At 41.1% G+C, this 16,181-nt stretch overlaps 1 protein-coding gene and 1 long non-coding RNA gene across 2 annotated transcripts; one reads left to right on the top strand and one right to left on the bottom strand.

Moving 5' to 3' along the window:
* Positions 1-1,735: 1,735 nt before the first annotated feature.
* LOC140334927 (uncharacterized) lies at positions 1,736-15,264 on the top strand. Its single transcript, XR_011921645.1, has 3 exons — positions 1,736-1,972; positions 4,726-4,814; positions 14,877-15,264. It is a non-coding gene; the product is annotated as an uncharacterized lncRNA (long non-coding RNA).
* Positions 1,999-14,995, bottom strand: LOC140334926 (NACHT, LRR and PYD domains-containing protein 1b allele 2-like). Its single transcript, XM_072417213.1, has 9 exons — positions 13,978-14,995; positions 12,575-12,645; positions 11,162-11,217; positions 10,425-10,651; positions 8,758-9,026; positions 7,548-7,673; positions 6,500-6,638; positions 5,232-5,297; positions 1,999-3,453 (listed from the first exon to the last, which is right to left on the bottom strand). The coding sequence occupies exons 1-9, from the start codon at positions 14,975-14,977 to the stop codon at positions 3,191-3,193; spliced, it is 2,217 nt and encodes a 738-aa protein (XP_072273314.1). The 5' UTR covers positions 14,978-14,995; the 3' UTR covers positions 1,999-3,190.
* Positions 15,265-16,181: the final 917 nt, after the last annotated feature.

The following is a 16,181-nucleotide window of genomic DNA, read 5'->3' on the forward strand; positions in this document are numbered from 1 at the left end:
CCATTCCAGAGAGTTGGGGCAGCTCTAGAAAAGTCTTGGAGCTGTGCGTGTGATGAGGTTATGAGTGAGGAAATCATTAGTAGGTCATTGGAGGAGTGAAGGGAGTGGCTAGGGGAGATTTTTCTATCAGGTCTGAAATGTAAGTGGGACAAGAACTGTGTAGGGATTTGAAGGCAAAGCACAGGAGCTTGAAAATATGATTCTAAGGTGAAATGGAAGCCAATGAAGAGATCTACAAAGAGAGGCAGCAGAAAAGGAGAGGTGGGAAGGCTGTGTGTGGGGTAGGTAGGTAGGTGGGAAGGATGAATACGTCTGGCTGCAGCCTTCATAATAGATTGTAAAGGAGAGAGTCGGGTTAGTGGAATACCAGAGAAAGGATATTATTGTTCAAAACAAATATTGTTCCATTCTGGACACTGTACAAGAATGACCATTGTTGCTTCCTATGGGCCCAAAGTTTTTAATTAATCACAGGTTTTTTGTTTTTAATTAAAATAAGCAGTTGCCCAATAATGGGTTAAAATGGAACCTTTCATGTGTAACAAAAAGAGGTAACTGCTAGGCTATTCAGGTATTTGCAAGAAGTGGCAAAAGAGCCAAGCAGCAACTTTTGCAAATACTTTCTGTGTCTCCCCCATCCTCTTTTTCTTCCTCTATTACCCCCTCCTTTCACCATCTCCTCCCCAAGCTTTTCTGTCTTTCTCCTCCATCTCCATCCCCCCTTGTTCTCCCTCTATCTCTTCCCTCACCCTTTTCTTTCTCCCCCCCCCCCCAATATCTGCCTTTTCACCCCCACTTCTTGTCTCCTGCCTTTTCTACCTTATCTCAACCCCCTCCTTCTGTTTTTCCATCTCTCCCTTTTGCCTCCTCTATCCCCCCCCCTCCACCTCAATCTTTGCTATCCTCTTACTCCCCTCCCCCTACTCCAGGGGTGTCAAACTCAAATACACAGTGGGCCAAAATGAAAACTTTGGACAAAGTCATGGGCCAACCTTAATATTTATTTTAAAAATATCTACAATTGAGGAATGTCACTAATGAGTGTCACCGGAGGAGAGAGTGCTTGTGGGTCCTGATTGACGCGCCAGCAAAGCATTCTGGGATTTGTAGTATTAGTGGTGCATGCACTGTCTACCGGCGGGCCAGCTCTAGTAGACATTTGGTATTTTCTCATGGGCTAGATTTGACCCTTGGGCCAGAGTTTGATACCCCTGCCCTACTCCCCCCCCCCATGTCTGCCCCTCATACTTCTCTGTCTCCCTCACTTTCTACCCCCTCCCCTGCATGTTCTCTCCCCTCTATTATTCTCGCTCCCCCTTTTCCCTGTTTTTACATGTAATGCCCTATACAGGAGCTCTCCCTCCATTTCTTCCCTTTACAGTAGTGGGGGGGAATGAAGCAGGGTACAGGGGATTACCCCCTCTATCCCTATACAGGCTCTCCCCCTCTGAGGCAGGCAGTGTGTCCCTCAGTCACTGCCCTCACTTCCCAGAGATGGGGAACCCTCAGCAGCCCGGCCATTCAGCCCTGCCTCAGCTCCACTGCTCTGAATTGACTTTCCTCATACTCTATGACTAGGGGCGGGGCTTACTCCTCAGATATGTAGCCAGCCAATCACCATCCTCTTATTTGTGCAATCACAAAGGAGTCCGGGCGGCAACAACTGTAAAATAATAGTTCCTTCAGTTTCCAGTTCCTGCAGCATAAATGGCCACCAACCAAAGCAGCAGTGGGGGGGCATTGGCAGGAATATTGCCCCTGAAAAAGGCAACACGACCCTGCCTTAATATCTTTGAACTGGATGAGTTTTGAAAGATGGACAGGTTATATACTTAGGACAAAATTAGTTCATGTTTGTTTGTTTTTTAAAATTGAATGTAATCTCAATGTATAGAACCGGGCCTTGGACGTGCACCATTTCTTTATTTCTCCATAATACACAGAGCAAATATTGGTACAAGAGACAGAAAAGGTAATAAAGTTCTTCCAGAGAAAGAAGTAATGTGGCCAGGCAATGTTCATTTTATCTATTTTTTTTAATTGTAAAACATTTTTTTAACAAATGTAAAAAAGCTTTCATATGCAAAGATAAAAATTCTCAAGTAAAGGTAAAACGATAAAATAACCATCGTCTTCTATGAATACTTCCATGACAATGACAGTCTATAAACAGTCATAAGATATAATAACATATAAGATATAAACCCGTAATACAATAAAATAGTACATCATGGAGTACCATTCAAAGTATATTTATACAGCTGTGATACAAGAGGTACATTTCCATCTCGTAAAAGGTTCCTGTAAGCCAAGCTTGGCTCTTCCCGTCCGAAAAAATGCACTGAAATAAACCCATACAGATCTATAAGTCAATATTCTTCATTACTAATAAACCCGACTTTTGTGCAGGGCCGGTGTATAGAAAGAGGGGAAGAGCAGAGCGGCGTGTTCCACGCTTGTAAGCATGAATTTCTGAACAATTACCTTAATTTTAAAAACAATTAAAGTGCAAAGTGCGTAAATTGTGCAGTTCTGCATTACACATATCACCCACATGCAGTTCTATTGTATCAGTGATCACAGAGCACTCCCAAGGCAGTCTATTGGATTCCATGAAATTTGTCATGGCCTCTAGGGCAGTGGTCTACACCAAAAGGTTCATAATTATCCTGAGAGATCTGTAATATTGGTAATTATCACTGTACCATTTATTGCCGAGTTGGCAATATTTTTATTAACTTGTATTTATACAGTTCAGACATATTACGCAGCGCTTTACAGGTCCATAGTCATGTGAATAGCTGTGCGTTAAAGGGGATTATATCATGCAGATACAATCCTGCCGTCTTCCCAGTACTCTGGTTTCCTCCCACATTCCAAAAACATGCAGTTAGGTTAATTGGCTTCCCCCCAAAATTGACCTTAGACTGTGGTAATGACATATGGCCATGATAGGGACATTAGATTGTGAGCTCCTTTGAGGGACAGCTAGTGACATGACTATGGACTTTGTACAGCGCTGCGTAATATGTCAGCACTAAATAAACTTTGTAATAATAATAATTAGGCTCACTTCCCCAAGCTACATTGACACAGTTCACAGTTCTGAAAATGGTCTCTTCAACCAACCTAACCGCTGGCTGTATTCGGCTTTTTGCCCCAGTTATCCTTTTACAGCCTTTTTAGTTTTTCAGCTTGGTTGTTCCAAATCTTGAACAAGACAAGGGTCCTTATCCTTCAGAATTTGATAGAATTGTGCTTCTACTCCCTTTGATTTGACCATGTCTAGCAAAGCTTTGTTTTGTTTGATAGCCAGGTTCCCTTTTGTAATTAATTCCTCCTCCGACCCATTAATAATTCCTTTTCCATTAAGAGACACCAATAAAGGATGGAGAAGTCCCAATCTGTTGCAAAGATCTTCATAGTTCTTTTGTAGAAAAGTTTTTGCTTTCTCTAGAAGGAAATATGCAAATAAAACATAAAACTTGAGTAAACATTTATCTTAAAACAGCAAAATATTAGAATTCAGTACTGTAAGACTCATAGGTGCTTTAAAATGAAGTCAATGCTTTTTTGGGGAATTTGTTGCTGAATGGGTGTCCCCAGGCCACAACACACATGCACAGATTCTAACTCTTCCCCTCTCTACTCAAAAAAAATGTTAACTGTTGCCGTCAAATTGGAATTGTGAAGACACCTACCCAATGAGAATACAGACTACAAATTGAAACCCGTGATCCAAAGCTATGTACATATGCTAGAATATTGTGACCTTAAATCAGTGTTCTGTAACAAGGAGAATCCTTGAGATAACGTTCAGGTCTTGGGGAATCCCTGCTATATTTAATATATCTACAGCTCGCAGTAGATTGGTGTGGTCAGTAGGATGAATGTCACATATTGCTGACCAGGTGAAAACCTAACATCTGTATAGCAGCCCCAGTGGTATTTATCAATCTGTCCCGGTGGATCGATATACAACCAAATCGAATTTACTGCTTTATTTTCTTATTAAGAGAGTGCAGCAGAGTGCTGCTTGTTCGTCTTCCCCCTTTCTCTCCATGCAGCACTCGTTCCATCTCCTGCCACTAGAATTGATCACAAAGGATCATTTCCAGCAACAAAAATCTAAGTGTGTACAGAGCTTAAACCCATTCCCCTAGCATCAATGCAAGATTATTAATCTAAAACTCTGCTAGTGATCCCAAATATCTTATAACTAATTGTGTGTTGGGTGAAGGGGGATAGGCAATACTTGCCTACAAATCGTCTTTCCATTTCGGCATTCCATAGTCCACATTTATTGATGATCAATTTCCAATGGACAATCTGCCATTAAACACTAGGCCTGGCGAACACATTAGATTGTTATTAGAGAGTTACTTTGAGGGATAGCTACCGTCAGGGCTATGGATTTTGTACAGTGCTGCATACTATGTTGGCGCTATATAAATACTGTGTAATAATAATAATGGTGAATAAATGAAAGCAAGGTAGAACAGGTTGCTGGCCTGCAAAGCTGTGCAAATCATTGCAAATGTAGTAATGAGTATTTTTTTACATCAGTAAAGATTGCACACACGGGTTGGGTCAATGCAAAATTGTAGTGTTGTCTTAAATTTTCTTTCCTGGGTGTTTTCCTGCAAAACACCTGGGTTCCTAATATAAATCTAGGGCATTTCGTTTTAAGATTTAAACCCACTGCCATATGTTTTTTTTTTCTAGGCAGCTAAAGAAAACACACTATAAGTATAAGATAGAAGCCACATTGATATCGATGGAAATGGGGATTTGACGTATCACCAGTTTAACAGGTAGACATTTTTATTCCTTTACAAGCTTTCTAGATGTCACATTCTGCATTGTATGGATCATGTCTGCTTGATCTATCAAACGCACACCTGGACAGGTTCTTTAATATTCTTTTCTTCATGCACTTGCTTTGTTAACAACAAAAACAGGGATGAACAAAATTTCTATCTTAGAGATGCAAAAGTAAGTAAGAGGAATTCTCCTAACTTAAAGAAGGTTGTCACGTTGACTAGTGTCACGTTGGGAGTATTACTTTTACCTCTTCTGGAGATTCTACACTCTATAAAGGAGGCAACAGACATCAATATACTTAGGGAGGTAAAAAAAAAAAACATTACGGAGAGACTAACCCTTTACTACTCTGCCCAAGACTAAAACAAGTTTACATATAATTTAATGCTTTACCAAATGCAACATACCTGAATCAGATGGGGAAATGTGAGAAATGCTGGTTGATGGGGTCTCATTCATTCCTGTAAGATCTTCTAAAAATGTATAAAAAATAAAGAAAGTTAAAATGCATTGCAATGTATATGATGTGTTATTCTGTATATGACTTCACTACTATCTATCAATTCTCTCTCTCTATCTATCATCTTTCATCTTTCGTCCTATCATCTATCTATCTATCGCTTTATCTACCTACCTATCATCTTTCAGTTTTCATCTATCTCTCTAACATCTCTCACTTTTTATCTATCATCTATAACCCTATCATCTTTCACCTATCTCCCTTTTATCTATCTATCGCTCTATCATCTTTCATCAGTCTTCTTTCGGCTTTCATCTATCTCCCTATCATCTCTCACTTTTCATCTATCTTCTTTCATCTATAATCTATATTCCTATCATCTTTCACCTATCTCCCTATTATCTATCTCTCTATCATCTTTCATCAGTCTCCTTTCAGCTTTCATCTACCTCCCTATCATCTCTCACTTGTCATCTATCTTCTTTCATCTATATTCTTATCATCTTTCATCTATCTCCCTATGATCTATCTATCTTCTGTGGTGAAGTGTGCAGACCCATGATGGTCGTTGTTGTAGTATTGTGTGCATGTAGCAGTTTACTATTGTATGACGTTTCTATTAGGTGAAGAGAGACAGTTGGTATATGATGAGGTTTAATCAGGTGAAAAGATAACTTAATTGGATTAAACAACTGTTAGCCTTTGTGGGCTTGAACTTCTGATTGAATAGTGTTGGTGTAGATCTATGTACAAAGTAGGTTGCTCAATTAACCTGTTGTTTTATCTTTACAACGCAATATTTTTTTCCTCGCTCTCACATATCATTGTCAGGTCTGGGGCATTCTTTCAAGCACCCAATGCTGGGACCTGAGAGGGGGGTCAGTCAGGCATAGGGTTGTCACCTTACCATCGGCCAGGTGGCAACATCAAGCTGGCTGGCCCCGGGCTCTAATCGAATCCCGTACATTGATCAGGCTCAATACTCAATACAGTAGTACTGGTTGTCCCTCTCTGATGGAAGTCCTGCATTAGATCCCTGCAGGGAGACCTCACTATAGCCCGAGTATTTGTACTAAAAAAAGAATAACTGTAGACAGTGGTATTGTGGAATAAACATATTCAAAGTGAAAATAAGGGGTATACAGATACAAGAGATGAAATGTGTAATAAGTTCTACTACTTTGCTATTTTTAGTGTTTTTTTTATTTATCTTACCGTTAGTCAACACGCAGCTCCAGATGTTAGTTTCTTCACCTTTTTCAGAGATGTGTAGGTGTACTTCAGGATACCTTTCAGGTATGCGTATCTCAGCATATGGATACTGTTCTGTGACCTTGTTCAGGCAGTGCAGGTCCTAAAATTATTGAAGTGTTTGGTAAATATTACTTAATGTACATAGTGTAAAATCTATAATAATATGCAATATAAAGGTTAAATATCAGGCTCGGCCAGGACACTATCTACATGGAGTTTGCAGGGTCTCCCCGTGTCTGCGTGGGTTTCCTCCCACATCCCAAAAACATGCCGTTAGGTTAATTGGCTTCCTCTCAAAATTGACCTTAGACTACATTAATGACACATGACCATGGTAGGGACATTAGATTGTGAGCTCCTTTGAGGGACAGTTAGTGACATGACTATCAACTTTGTACAGCGCTACGTAATATGATGGCGCTATATAAATACTGTATAACAATAATAATATATAAAGCATAGGTTCTATTATCCAAATTAATATGCAATAATAACAACATGAGCTCCTAGACCGAAGTTTAAAAACACTTTTAGGTTGTAAATCAGCAGGCTCTGGCAATCCACGTAAAGTGAAAAACAGCGGCCTGCTAAGGGCTGAACTTCCAAATTCCCATCTCTGGGATCTCCATATAGTTCAGCAGAGCTACATGTCTGCATTGAGCCATCTCAGAACCCAAGTGGATTCTCCTAACATCTGCCAGGCAATCTGAATACTTCCCAATATTTTTCCCAGCATTTTAGGGTGTGCTTCTACCTGGGATCCAGGTAGGTATGTTTTAGGGCATAACTTGTCTTTTTTAGGAGGTGTAGAATGCTGTAGAGTTGACACTCTGTAAAAAAAAAGTGCCTGTGCAATAGTTAATTGCATTTTAAGGCACATTAATGCTTGTAAAATGCAATGCTCCTTGTGTCTGACTTAGCAGTAAAAACCTGTCAACCATATCCAAAACAAAAAAATACATTTGCACTTTAGTATGCAACTATAGAATTTCGTTATCAGAATGTGTACCTTGTTTTCTATCATTACTCCTCCGGATGATTTTATTACGTATGTGATGTTCTTGCTAACATTTGGAATGAAAGGAGGTTTGTCAATCCATCGAAATCCACATCGAGTTTCCTTTGTCTTTATAGCCTGGTTAAAAATAAAGGAGGGTTTACATATCAATATATCAAAACTTATTTACATTTATGAACTATTACATTTTTATTAATATGTAGGAAGCAGAGTAGTTTCCTTTTAATTTCATGTGAGCTCCTGTCATTGTGTTCAGCATGAGAAATGTCTGGCATTGTAAAGGATCTTTAAATAGTTTTCTAAATATTTTTTTTCTATTGTGTGTTGTCTTTATTTCTAGAGAATATTTATCTTTTTCTACTATGTACCCTTGCACTGATTCCTTTGCTTTATTACTATTTAACTTTGAAGGGTCCTGCGATGTCCAAATAGCATCCCACAGCAATCTGTTCCACTGCTGTCCTCTGGTGCTAAAAACAGTGACAGGAGCTCTACTTAGATGGGCAGAGCTCCTGTCATTATTCAACCAATCCTGCAAGGGGGCAGCCAGGGAGGTGCTCAGTTAGAGCATTGTTGCTGTGATTCCTAGTGATGTCAGGGCCCATTTGGCTGTACAACGTGGATTTGCTGTTCAGTGACCCCCAAGAAATGGCAGCAGAGGGACTCATTACTGCTTTTATTACCAGCAGCTAGACCCAACTACAGGCATCAATAAAAGGCAGCAAACTGTATGATTGATGAATGGCCATGGCTGATACAGAAAAGTATCCTATAGACTAATGAGTGTCCAGGATGGACCTCTGCTCAGGTTATCACAGCCTGCAGTGCAGATATTGGCCTGTCCTGTTACTTAGAAAGCACCTTCATCAACCCAGCAAACCTAACAGTCTTTGTGAAAAAATGTGTCACTGCTACAACTGTCTGGAAACATCTTTTTTTTTAATGCTGAAATAATGCAGATTGGGGTCATGGCAGTGGTCAGCATGGCATACTTTGGCAATAGCTTGCCTATTGCCCCCAGAAATGGCCAGAATTAACAGGACAAGTTTACCTATCCCCTGGAGCTTCACTTGTTTCTATAAAAGAACCTACAGTGCACAAATGTCATGTAACACAGTGTTTTCCTGGAAGCTCAGGGCTACACGAATGGATGAATCTGGAAAAAAATAAAATCACTCTTTTGTACTCCCAAGAAGCTTACCTTCTTCACCGAGGATTTACAGAGGGGCACCAAATAGACGTGGACCAAGAAATGCTTTGTAACAGGTTTACAGTAGATCAGAACAGTTCCATATGATTGAGCTTGCTTCCTTTCACGTGTCTGGGAATTTTCCATGAGGACCCCGACTAATGAATAAGTAGGGTTTTCAAGCACAACATGGGAGGGTTCCACATTTTTGGGCAATACCCAATTAAGACTTCTGTCTTCAAAACAGGCGCATTTGAGATACGGCTTGTTAATTTCAAAATCTGTACATGATTAGGAAGTGACAGTAGAAAATCTTCATTAATGCAAATATAATTATCAGGAGTAAAAAGAATAAGTATTACTGTTTATCAAACTTATCACCAAATGTTTTACATTTAATAAAATGAAGAAAACATTTTTTAAAATACTTATTTACTGCCACAGAAAGAGAAAGCAGGACAAGACGGCACAGATCTAGTAGACTAGGATCGAAAAGGGATCGACTCTGCTCAGCTCCTCAGGTATTTATCTGGTGCAGAGCTATTTCATTCCCTTTTCTACTTATTAATGCTAAAGCAGTGCTCCCCAACCTTTTGGGGGTCGAGGACCACTAAATGCACGGACTCCAGACCGCGCAAGCGCTGAAAGGAGATAGTGTCGCTCAAAGGAGAAGAAACTTCCCCCATAGTAATGTTATGATGCCAGGACTCCCCCTGCCGCTCTCTTCTCTCCTCCAATGACCTACTAATGACTTCCTCACTCATAACCTCATCCCACACACGGATACAAGACTTCTCTAGAGCTGCCCCAACTCTCTGGAATGGTCTTCCTCGTCCTATTCGGCTTGCTCCTACTTTCTGCTCATTTAAAAGAGCGCTCAAAACCCATTTTTTCAAACTTGCCTACCCGGCTTCTTCTGTCTTTTGAAATCATCACTACTTCCCACCACTACATATCTCCCATCCTATTGTGTGTGAAATTCCCCCACCTACTAGATTGTAAGCTCTTCGGGGCAGGGTCCTCTCCTCCTGTATCAGGGTCTGTATTAGTCTGTCATTTGCAATCCCAATTTAATGTACAGCGCTGCGTAATATGTTGGCGCTATATAAATCCTGTTTATTAATATTAATAATAATAACCCGACCACTCTCCCATCGCAGGCTCAGAGACCCAACCCGCCCACCACCCTGAGCGTGTGATGCATACAGGAGATGCGGTCCGTGGCTCTGGACTGTGCGCCCCCCTAAACGGTGTCCTTCTCCTGACCCCGCTGGTGGGTGCACCGGCCAGAGCCGCAGCCTACCTGACAGATGGCTCCAGCCCACTAGTGGGCCGCGGCCCGGGGGTTGGTGACCCCTGTGCTAATGGACATTTTTAGGAGGGGTGTTTAAACCAATGATTTCCAACCACTATGCAGTGGCACATTAGTGTGCGATCATCAGGTGTACCGTTTGAAATTAGCCAACTCTTTCACCAGATGTCAGCAGGTAGTTTATTAACTTGTGTATGTATTTTTGTTTGGTGGTCTGTTTGGTTTTTGGTACTTAGCATTCTTCTGGAAATGGCAGCACAACCCATTTGTTTCTAGTTGTTTCTAGTCACTCGATTATGTAAAACATTATGTCTCTCAATATAAAACATAACATTATTATATTTACCAAATTCCATTCAAGACTTACTTTTTGGATGTAAGGAATGAGGTAGGTACACTGCTGAGATTTCATGAGGTCTTGCAGATGTTTTTATGTTGAACAGAGGGCTCATAGTCTCATAATTGTTTTTGTCATTTTCTGTCAAATAATTTTTCCAGTCAACCATATTATATTCAATGGTCAGTGGACAGTTTACCAAGAATTTCATTTGTGTCTTGCTGCACTCGAATAGACCAGCAGATTTAATGTCTAACCTAGAGAAAGAAAAATGATAAATAAAGATTGGTGTCCCATTTAGAGGTACAAAATGTAATCTCTATAGGGGAACCAGAACCTCCTTCCTCCTGCTGGTGACCCCTCTAGTGATGGTGACCCCACAATTCTATCTATATAGGGCAATCAGGATCTCCTTCCTCCTGCTGGTGACCCCACAATTCTATCTATATAGAGGAATCGGAACCTCCTTCCTCCTGCTGGTGACCCCTCTAGTGATGGTGACCCCACAATTCTATCTACCTCTAGTGATGGTGACCCCACAATTCTATCTATATAGAGGAATCAGGACCTCCTTCCTCCTGCTGGTGACCCCTCTAGTGATGGTGACCCAACAATTCTATCTCTATAGGACAATCAGGACCCTCTTCAGAAAAGCCTAGGGAGCAGATAGCATTTTATGAGGTTGGTCAGACAAGACACATGATTCTCTATCTTTAAACAGCCTAAAAATTTGGTATAATTCATAATTTGGTGGTCAGTACCCTTACCTGTATGTCCCTTTATTTATGACGGGGTCCATTTTTTCTTCTGTAAAATCTTGATGCTTTAGGTAAGGAAAAAAGAAAAATGTCCATTAACACTATGAATATATACTTAACTCTTATTGCTTAATATTAATAATAATAATAATAATAATATTATTTATAAACAGTAATTATGTAGCACCAACATATTATGCAGCGCTGTACATTAAATAGGGGTTGCAAATGACAGACAGATACAGACAGTGACACGCGAGGAGGAGAGGACCCTGCCCCGAAGAGCTTACAATCTAGGTGGTGGGGGAAGAATCACACAATAAGAGGGGAGATATGGAATGATAGAAGTAGTGAGGGCTTAAGAGACAGAAGAAATCGGGTAAGTGAGGATGAAGCGTTGGGTTTTAAGGGCTCTTTTAAATGAGAAGAAAGTAGGAGCAAGCTGAATAGGATGAGGAGACCATTCCAGAGAGTTGGGGCAGCTCTAGAGAAGTCTTGGAGCCCTGCGTGTGAGAAGGTGATGAAAGAGAGGAAGTTGTTAGCAGGTCATTGGAGGAGCCTAGAGCGGCTGGGGGGGTATTTTTCTATCAGGGCAGAAAGGTAAGTGGGGCATCAAACTATGGAGGGATTTGTGTATCAGGTAGGTAGGTAGAGCAAGAACTGTGGAGGGATTTGAAGGCAAAGCACAGGAGCTTGAATTTGATCCTAAGGTAAAATGGAAGCCAATGTAGGGAATTGCCAGAAGATTGAACAGATTTTCTTGCGCTCAGCTGCACAAACAGTCTTTTGTAGATGTTTGGTGTGATTGGTATGCCAGGGTCGGGGGTTAGCAGGACAGGGGTAGCAGAAGATGGCAGGGGCAACTTTATCCAGAGACAACAAAAAAGCATGGTTGGACTGACTGACAGCTTTATCTGGGGCGTTGAATGTAGAGAGCGTGGGGGTGAGGGACGTAAGGCAGTTTAGGAATAGGTTGTGGTCAAGTTTACGTATATCTCTCTGCCATTGACCAGGTCTGTTATGTGGCAAAGGGGTGCATGAATTAGGCAAGGAGGTTGTGGCCTTAACAGGGAAATGGTGAGTTGTCAAGGTGGATGAGGTTGCAGAGTGGAGAGCAGTTTGGCTGAGGAAAGATGGTTGGGGTCATCCGCTGCAATAATAAAGATACCAAGGATGAGGGTGGGCAGGTCATGGGGAAGAATATGTGGGCAAGAGGCAAAGTTCTCCAAAACTTGGGATATTGGGCTTTGGGGTGTTGAAGACAACATAAATGTCAGCTTTGGGCGACTATGACAATGCAGCCCAGGGTATGTTAGAGGCATGCAACAGTTAGAGGAATTAAATGAATTTGGAAGCGTGTTCCAGCCCTGTGAGGGTGCAATCACATGTTTTATAACAGACAAAATGATAAAAATGTATTACCTTGTGCGCAATATCCATTCCATTTGTCTGGGTACTATGTCCGTTATGTATGTTGTCTTCTGCAAGGCCACCTGGAAGAGAATGTACTGGGTTTACACAGAGCGTACATTTAAATAAAATGAAAACTCTTCCAATTTGCACAGCTATCCAAGAAAAAGAAAACAATGAAAATTATGTCAGAATAAACCATGAGGGCTTCTACAGCCAACTAGTTTATTCGGTGGTCCATGGTCCCATCATTTTAGGAGATTTCCCCAAAACAAATAATGAATGCTTATCTATCAGTGCCCTAGGTACCCCTTTGAGGAGATTTCTCTTGAAAAAAAAGATAAAGATAAATTTCCCTTGTAGTAGTAGATACGAGGAATAAATAATTGTACATATTCACATTTCACAATTTTACATTGGAACACATCACAAGGCATCGTAATGCATTATGATACCCCATTGATAGGGTTTGTTATTGAAATATATAGTATATGGGTATTATAATTGTATTCATTCACACCAATGCTGAAGGTTATCATGGTGGTCACAGATGACAATTCTGGGGGTTATTTTTTCTTTCAGTGACACCCATGACTCTCTCCTCTACAATCTATTATGAATGCTGCAGCCAGACTTATCCATCCTTCCACCTACCTACCCCATACACAGCCTGCCCACCTACCTCACCTACCTACCCCATACACAGCCTTCCCATCTACCTACCCCATACACAGCCTTCCCACCTACCTACCCCATACACAGCCTTCCCACCGCTCCTCTTCTGCTGCCTCTCTTTGTAGTTCTCTTCATTGGCTTCCTTTGCTTTGCCTTCAAATCCCTCAACAGCTCTTGCCCCACCTACCTATCTGATACACAAATCCCTCCACAGTTCGATGCTCCACTTACCTTTCTTCCCTGATAGAACCCCCCTAGCCGTTCTTCGCTCCTCCAATGACCTACTAACGACTTCCTCACTCATAACCTCCTCACACGCACGGCTCCAAGACTTTTCAGGAGCCGCCTCGACCCTTTGGAATGGTTTTCCTCATCCTATTCGGCTTGCTCCTACTTTTTGCACATTTAAAAGAGCCCTCAAAACCCAACGCTTCAACCTCACCTACCCGTCTTCTTCTGTCTCCTAAAACCCTCACTATTTACCCACCATTCCATATACCTCTCCTATTGTGTGATACTTCCCCCACCTCCTAGATTGTAAGCTCTTCGGTGCAGGGTCCTCTCCTCCTCCTGTGTCACTGTCTGTATCTGTCTGTCATTTGTATCACCTGCGTAATATGTTGCTGTTGTATAAATACTGTTTTCTAGTAATAATAATAATAATAATAATAATAACAATATTAAAAATATAAATATTGTCACCGATGCTGGGTAATACAATTACATTTATTGATCCTTACCTGTATGGGATGTATTCTGGGTGTGTAAATCCTGTAAAATATTAGAAAAGTTTCTGTTCAAACATTGTAATAACCGATTGATATCATTTCCCTTATGATTTGGAATCTCTGTGTCCTCCATTTCCTGCCAATTTCCAATTTCTTCTTCATCCACTGCCCAATCTTGCAAGACACATAATGGGTCATTCGTGTTACAAAGCTCTTCAATGGCATCTATCCTCGTTACCAGCTTTTGTTCCCGTGTCTTCAACTTATTGATTTGTTGTAGAAATATTTGTTCATCCCGCTCTCTCTGGCCCGAGATATACTGCAAAACTTCTTCTTTTACCTTTTCTATCTGCTCATTGACTTGTTCTTCCTGTGCTTTGCACTTTATTTGTGCGGTGTTCTCCTGCATGGTCAGCTTGTTGATCTTTGTATTAGTCTCTTCTTTTTTACAGACCAAATTCTCTTGAACTTTTTTCATTTTTTCCTTCTTCTTCTCAGAAGCCTCTTCCAGTTTCTCCACATCGTGTCCTTTGTGGTCCCCAAACACGCAGCAATCAGCACAGATACATTCACCATCCTCTGTGCAATAATATTCTAGTAATTTAGTATGTTTGGTACATTTCCTATTTTCTAGAGAGGTAGGATCAATTAATCGATGGTTTCTTTCCCTGTTGTGGGCTGCAAGGTGCTCTTCACACAATGACCCTTCACACTGTAAACAGGTTTTTACGGCGGATATTGCAGAATTACAGTACATACAATATACCGTAGAGGTTTTGTGCGTAAACTTTTGGCGCCATTCACTGTCGCTCAGCTTTCGCTTCCTATTCTCAGATAGAGATCTTTTCCTACATTTAGGGCAAGTATAAAATCCATCTTGTTCTTGTCCCTTCTTCTTTTCCACAAAACAGGTCTGGCAGAAGCTGTGTCCACATTTCAGAGCGATAGAATCGGTGAAAATCTGATTGCAAACAGAGCTGCACAGCTCACAGGTAGCCACAGCAGACGCCATGCTCCAGGGGCGGTGAAAAATAGTGGCGGGAAAATGTTTTTGCTGACGTGCAATGCTCATTAACCTTTTATGTAACAGTTCAGTAGCTTATGGAAATCTAAACCCTTTATCCAAACCCTAACAATGAAACTTTTCTCTTATTCGCTCTCTTTTGCTCTGTTAAATATATAAATTATTTTTTATGGCTGTTTTATAATTGTAAGAAAATCCAGGAAGTCAGAGCTATCCTGTTCATAGTGATATGTTATGCAATCTGGCTTTTATACATCATGTTAAAGCGGAACTAAACCCAAAATAAAAAAACACACTAAAGCTGCGTACACACCTGCAATTTTTGTCGTTGGAAAGGATCTTTCACGATCCTTTCCAACGACAAGGGAGTGCACGATGCATGAACGGTGCCCCCCTTCCCTTTCATTAGGATCGGTTGTCGTCCATCGTCCGTGGATCCGGCAGGACGGTCTTTCGGACGATGGACGACACCGACTGTACACACGCCAGATTTTCGCCCAATAATTGGCCGATGCCGATTATCGGGCGATAAAAATCTGACGTGTGTACGTAGCTTTACCTTTAATCCCGCAGATCTTTCGGGAAGTTTCTTTGTTTGGTTGCTGCATCATCCCGGTATCTGTTGTCGACCCGGTGCAGAGGAAGCGCGGACATCTTCTTCCGGGTTCTTCTTCCTACATCCCCCAATCTTGCACTGCACAGGCACGAGTTTGGGGGATGTAGATGGGGAAAACAATTGACGATCTCACTGCGCATGCGTAAGAACGGTAAGATTTTTTTCCGCCTTCTGCGCAGACGAAGCAGCCAACGGTTTTTCGGGATGCATGACGTAGGCATTCTAGGAGGCTTTGCGCTTGCAGTCTGTCTTGATCGCTGCAGCAATTCATACAGAACGGGGAGGTGCTGCACCCTTTTTTTTTAAAGGGTGTTGCACTCAAAAAAAACAAACAAATTTTACTTTAAATAAAGGGGATGGCTACCGTTTTATGTAAAATTTTAATTTAGGTCCCCTTTAAGCTGTTCTCAGGACTATAAGTCAGCTTCTTGGTTCAGCAAAAATGCAGCGACTCTGACTACTGATAATTTTAATTTGTAATGAAATAATATAATTGAATTTAAAATTTCACAATAAAATGCTCCTCTCCTATAGAATACAAATGCTGTGAATAGATCTGGCATTTATACATCCATA

The sequence above is a fragment of the Pyxicephalus adspersus genome, chromosome 7, assembly GCF_032062135.1.
Source record: "Pyxicephalus adspersus chromosome 7, UCB_Pads_2.0, whole genome shotgun sequence".
Taxonomy (NCBI): Eukaryota; Metazoa; Chordata; class Amphibia; order Anura; family Pyxicephalidae; genus Pyxicephalus; species Pyxicephalus adspersus.

Excerpts from the sequence above, each read along its gene's own strand:
- LOC140334926 (XM_072417213.1), bottom strand. The coding sequence starts at position 14,977 with ATGGCGTCTGCTGTGGCTACCTGTGAGCTGTGCAGCTCTGTTTGCAAT. Across the intron at positions 10,652-11,161 it reads ATAAATAAAGGGACATACAG|GTTAGACATTAAATCTGCTG; the intron begins GTAAGGGTACTG and ends TTCTTTCTCTAG. Across the intron at positions 7,674-8,757 it reads GTAAATCCTCGGTGAAGAAG|GCTATAAAGACAAAGGAAAC; the intron begins GTAAGCTTCTTG and ends ATTTTTAACCAG.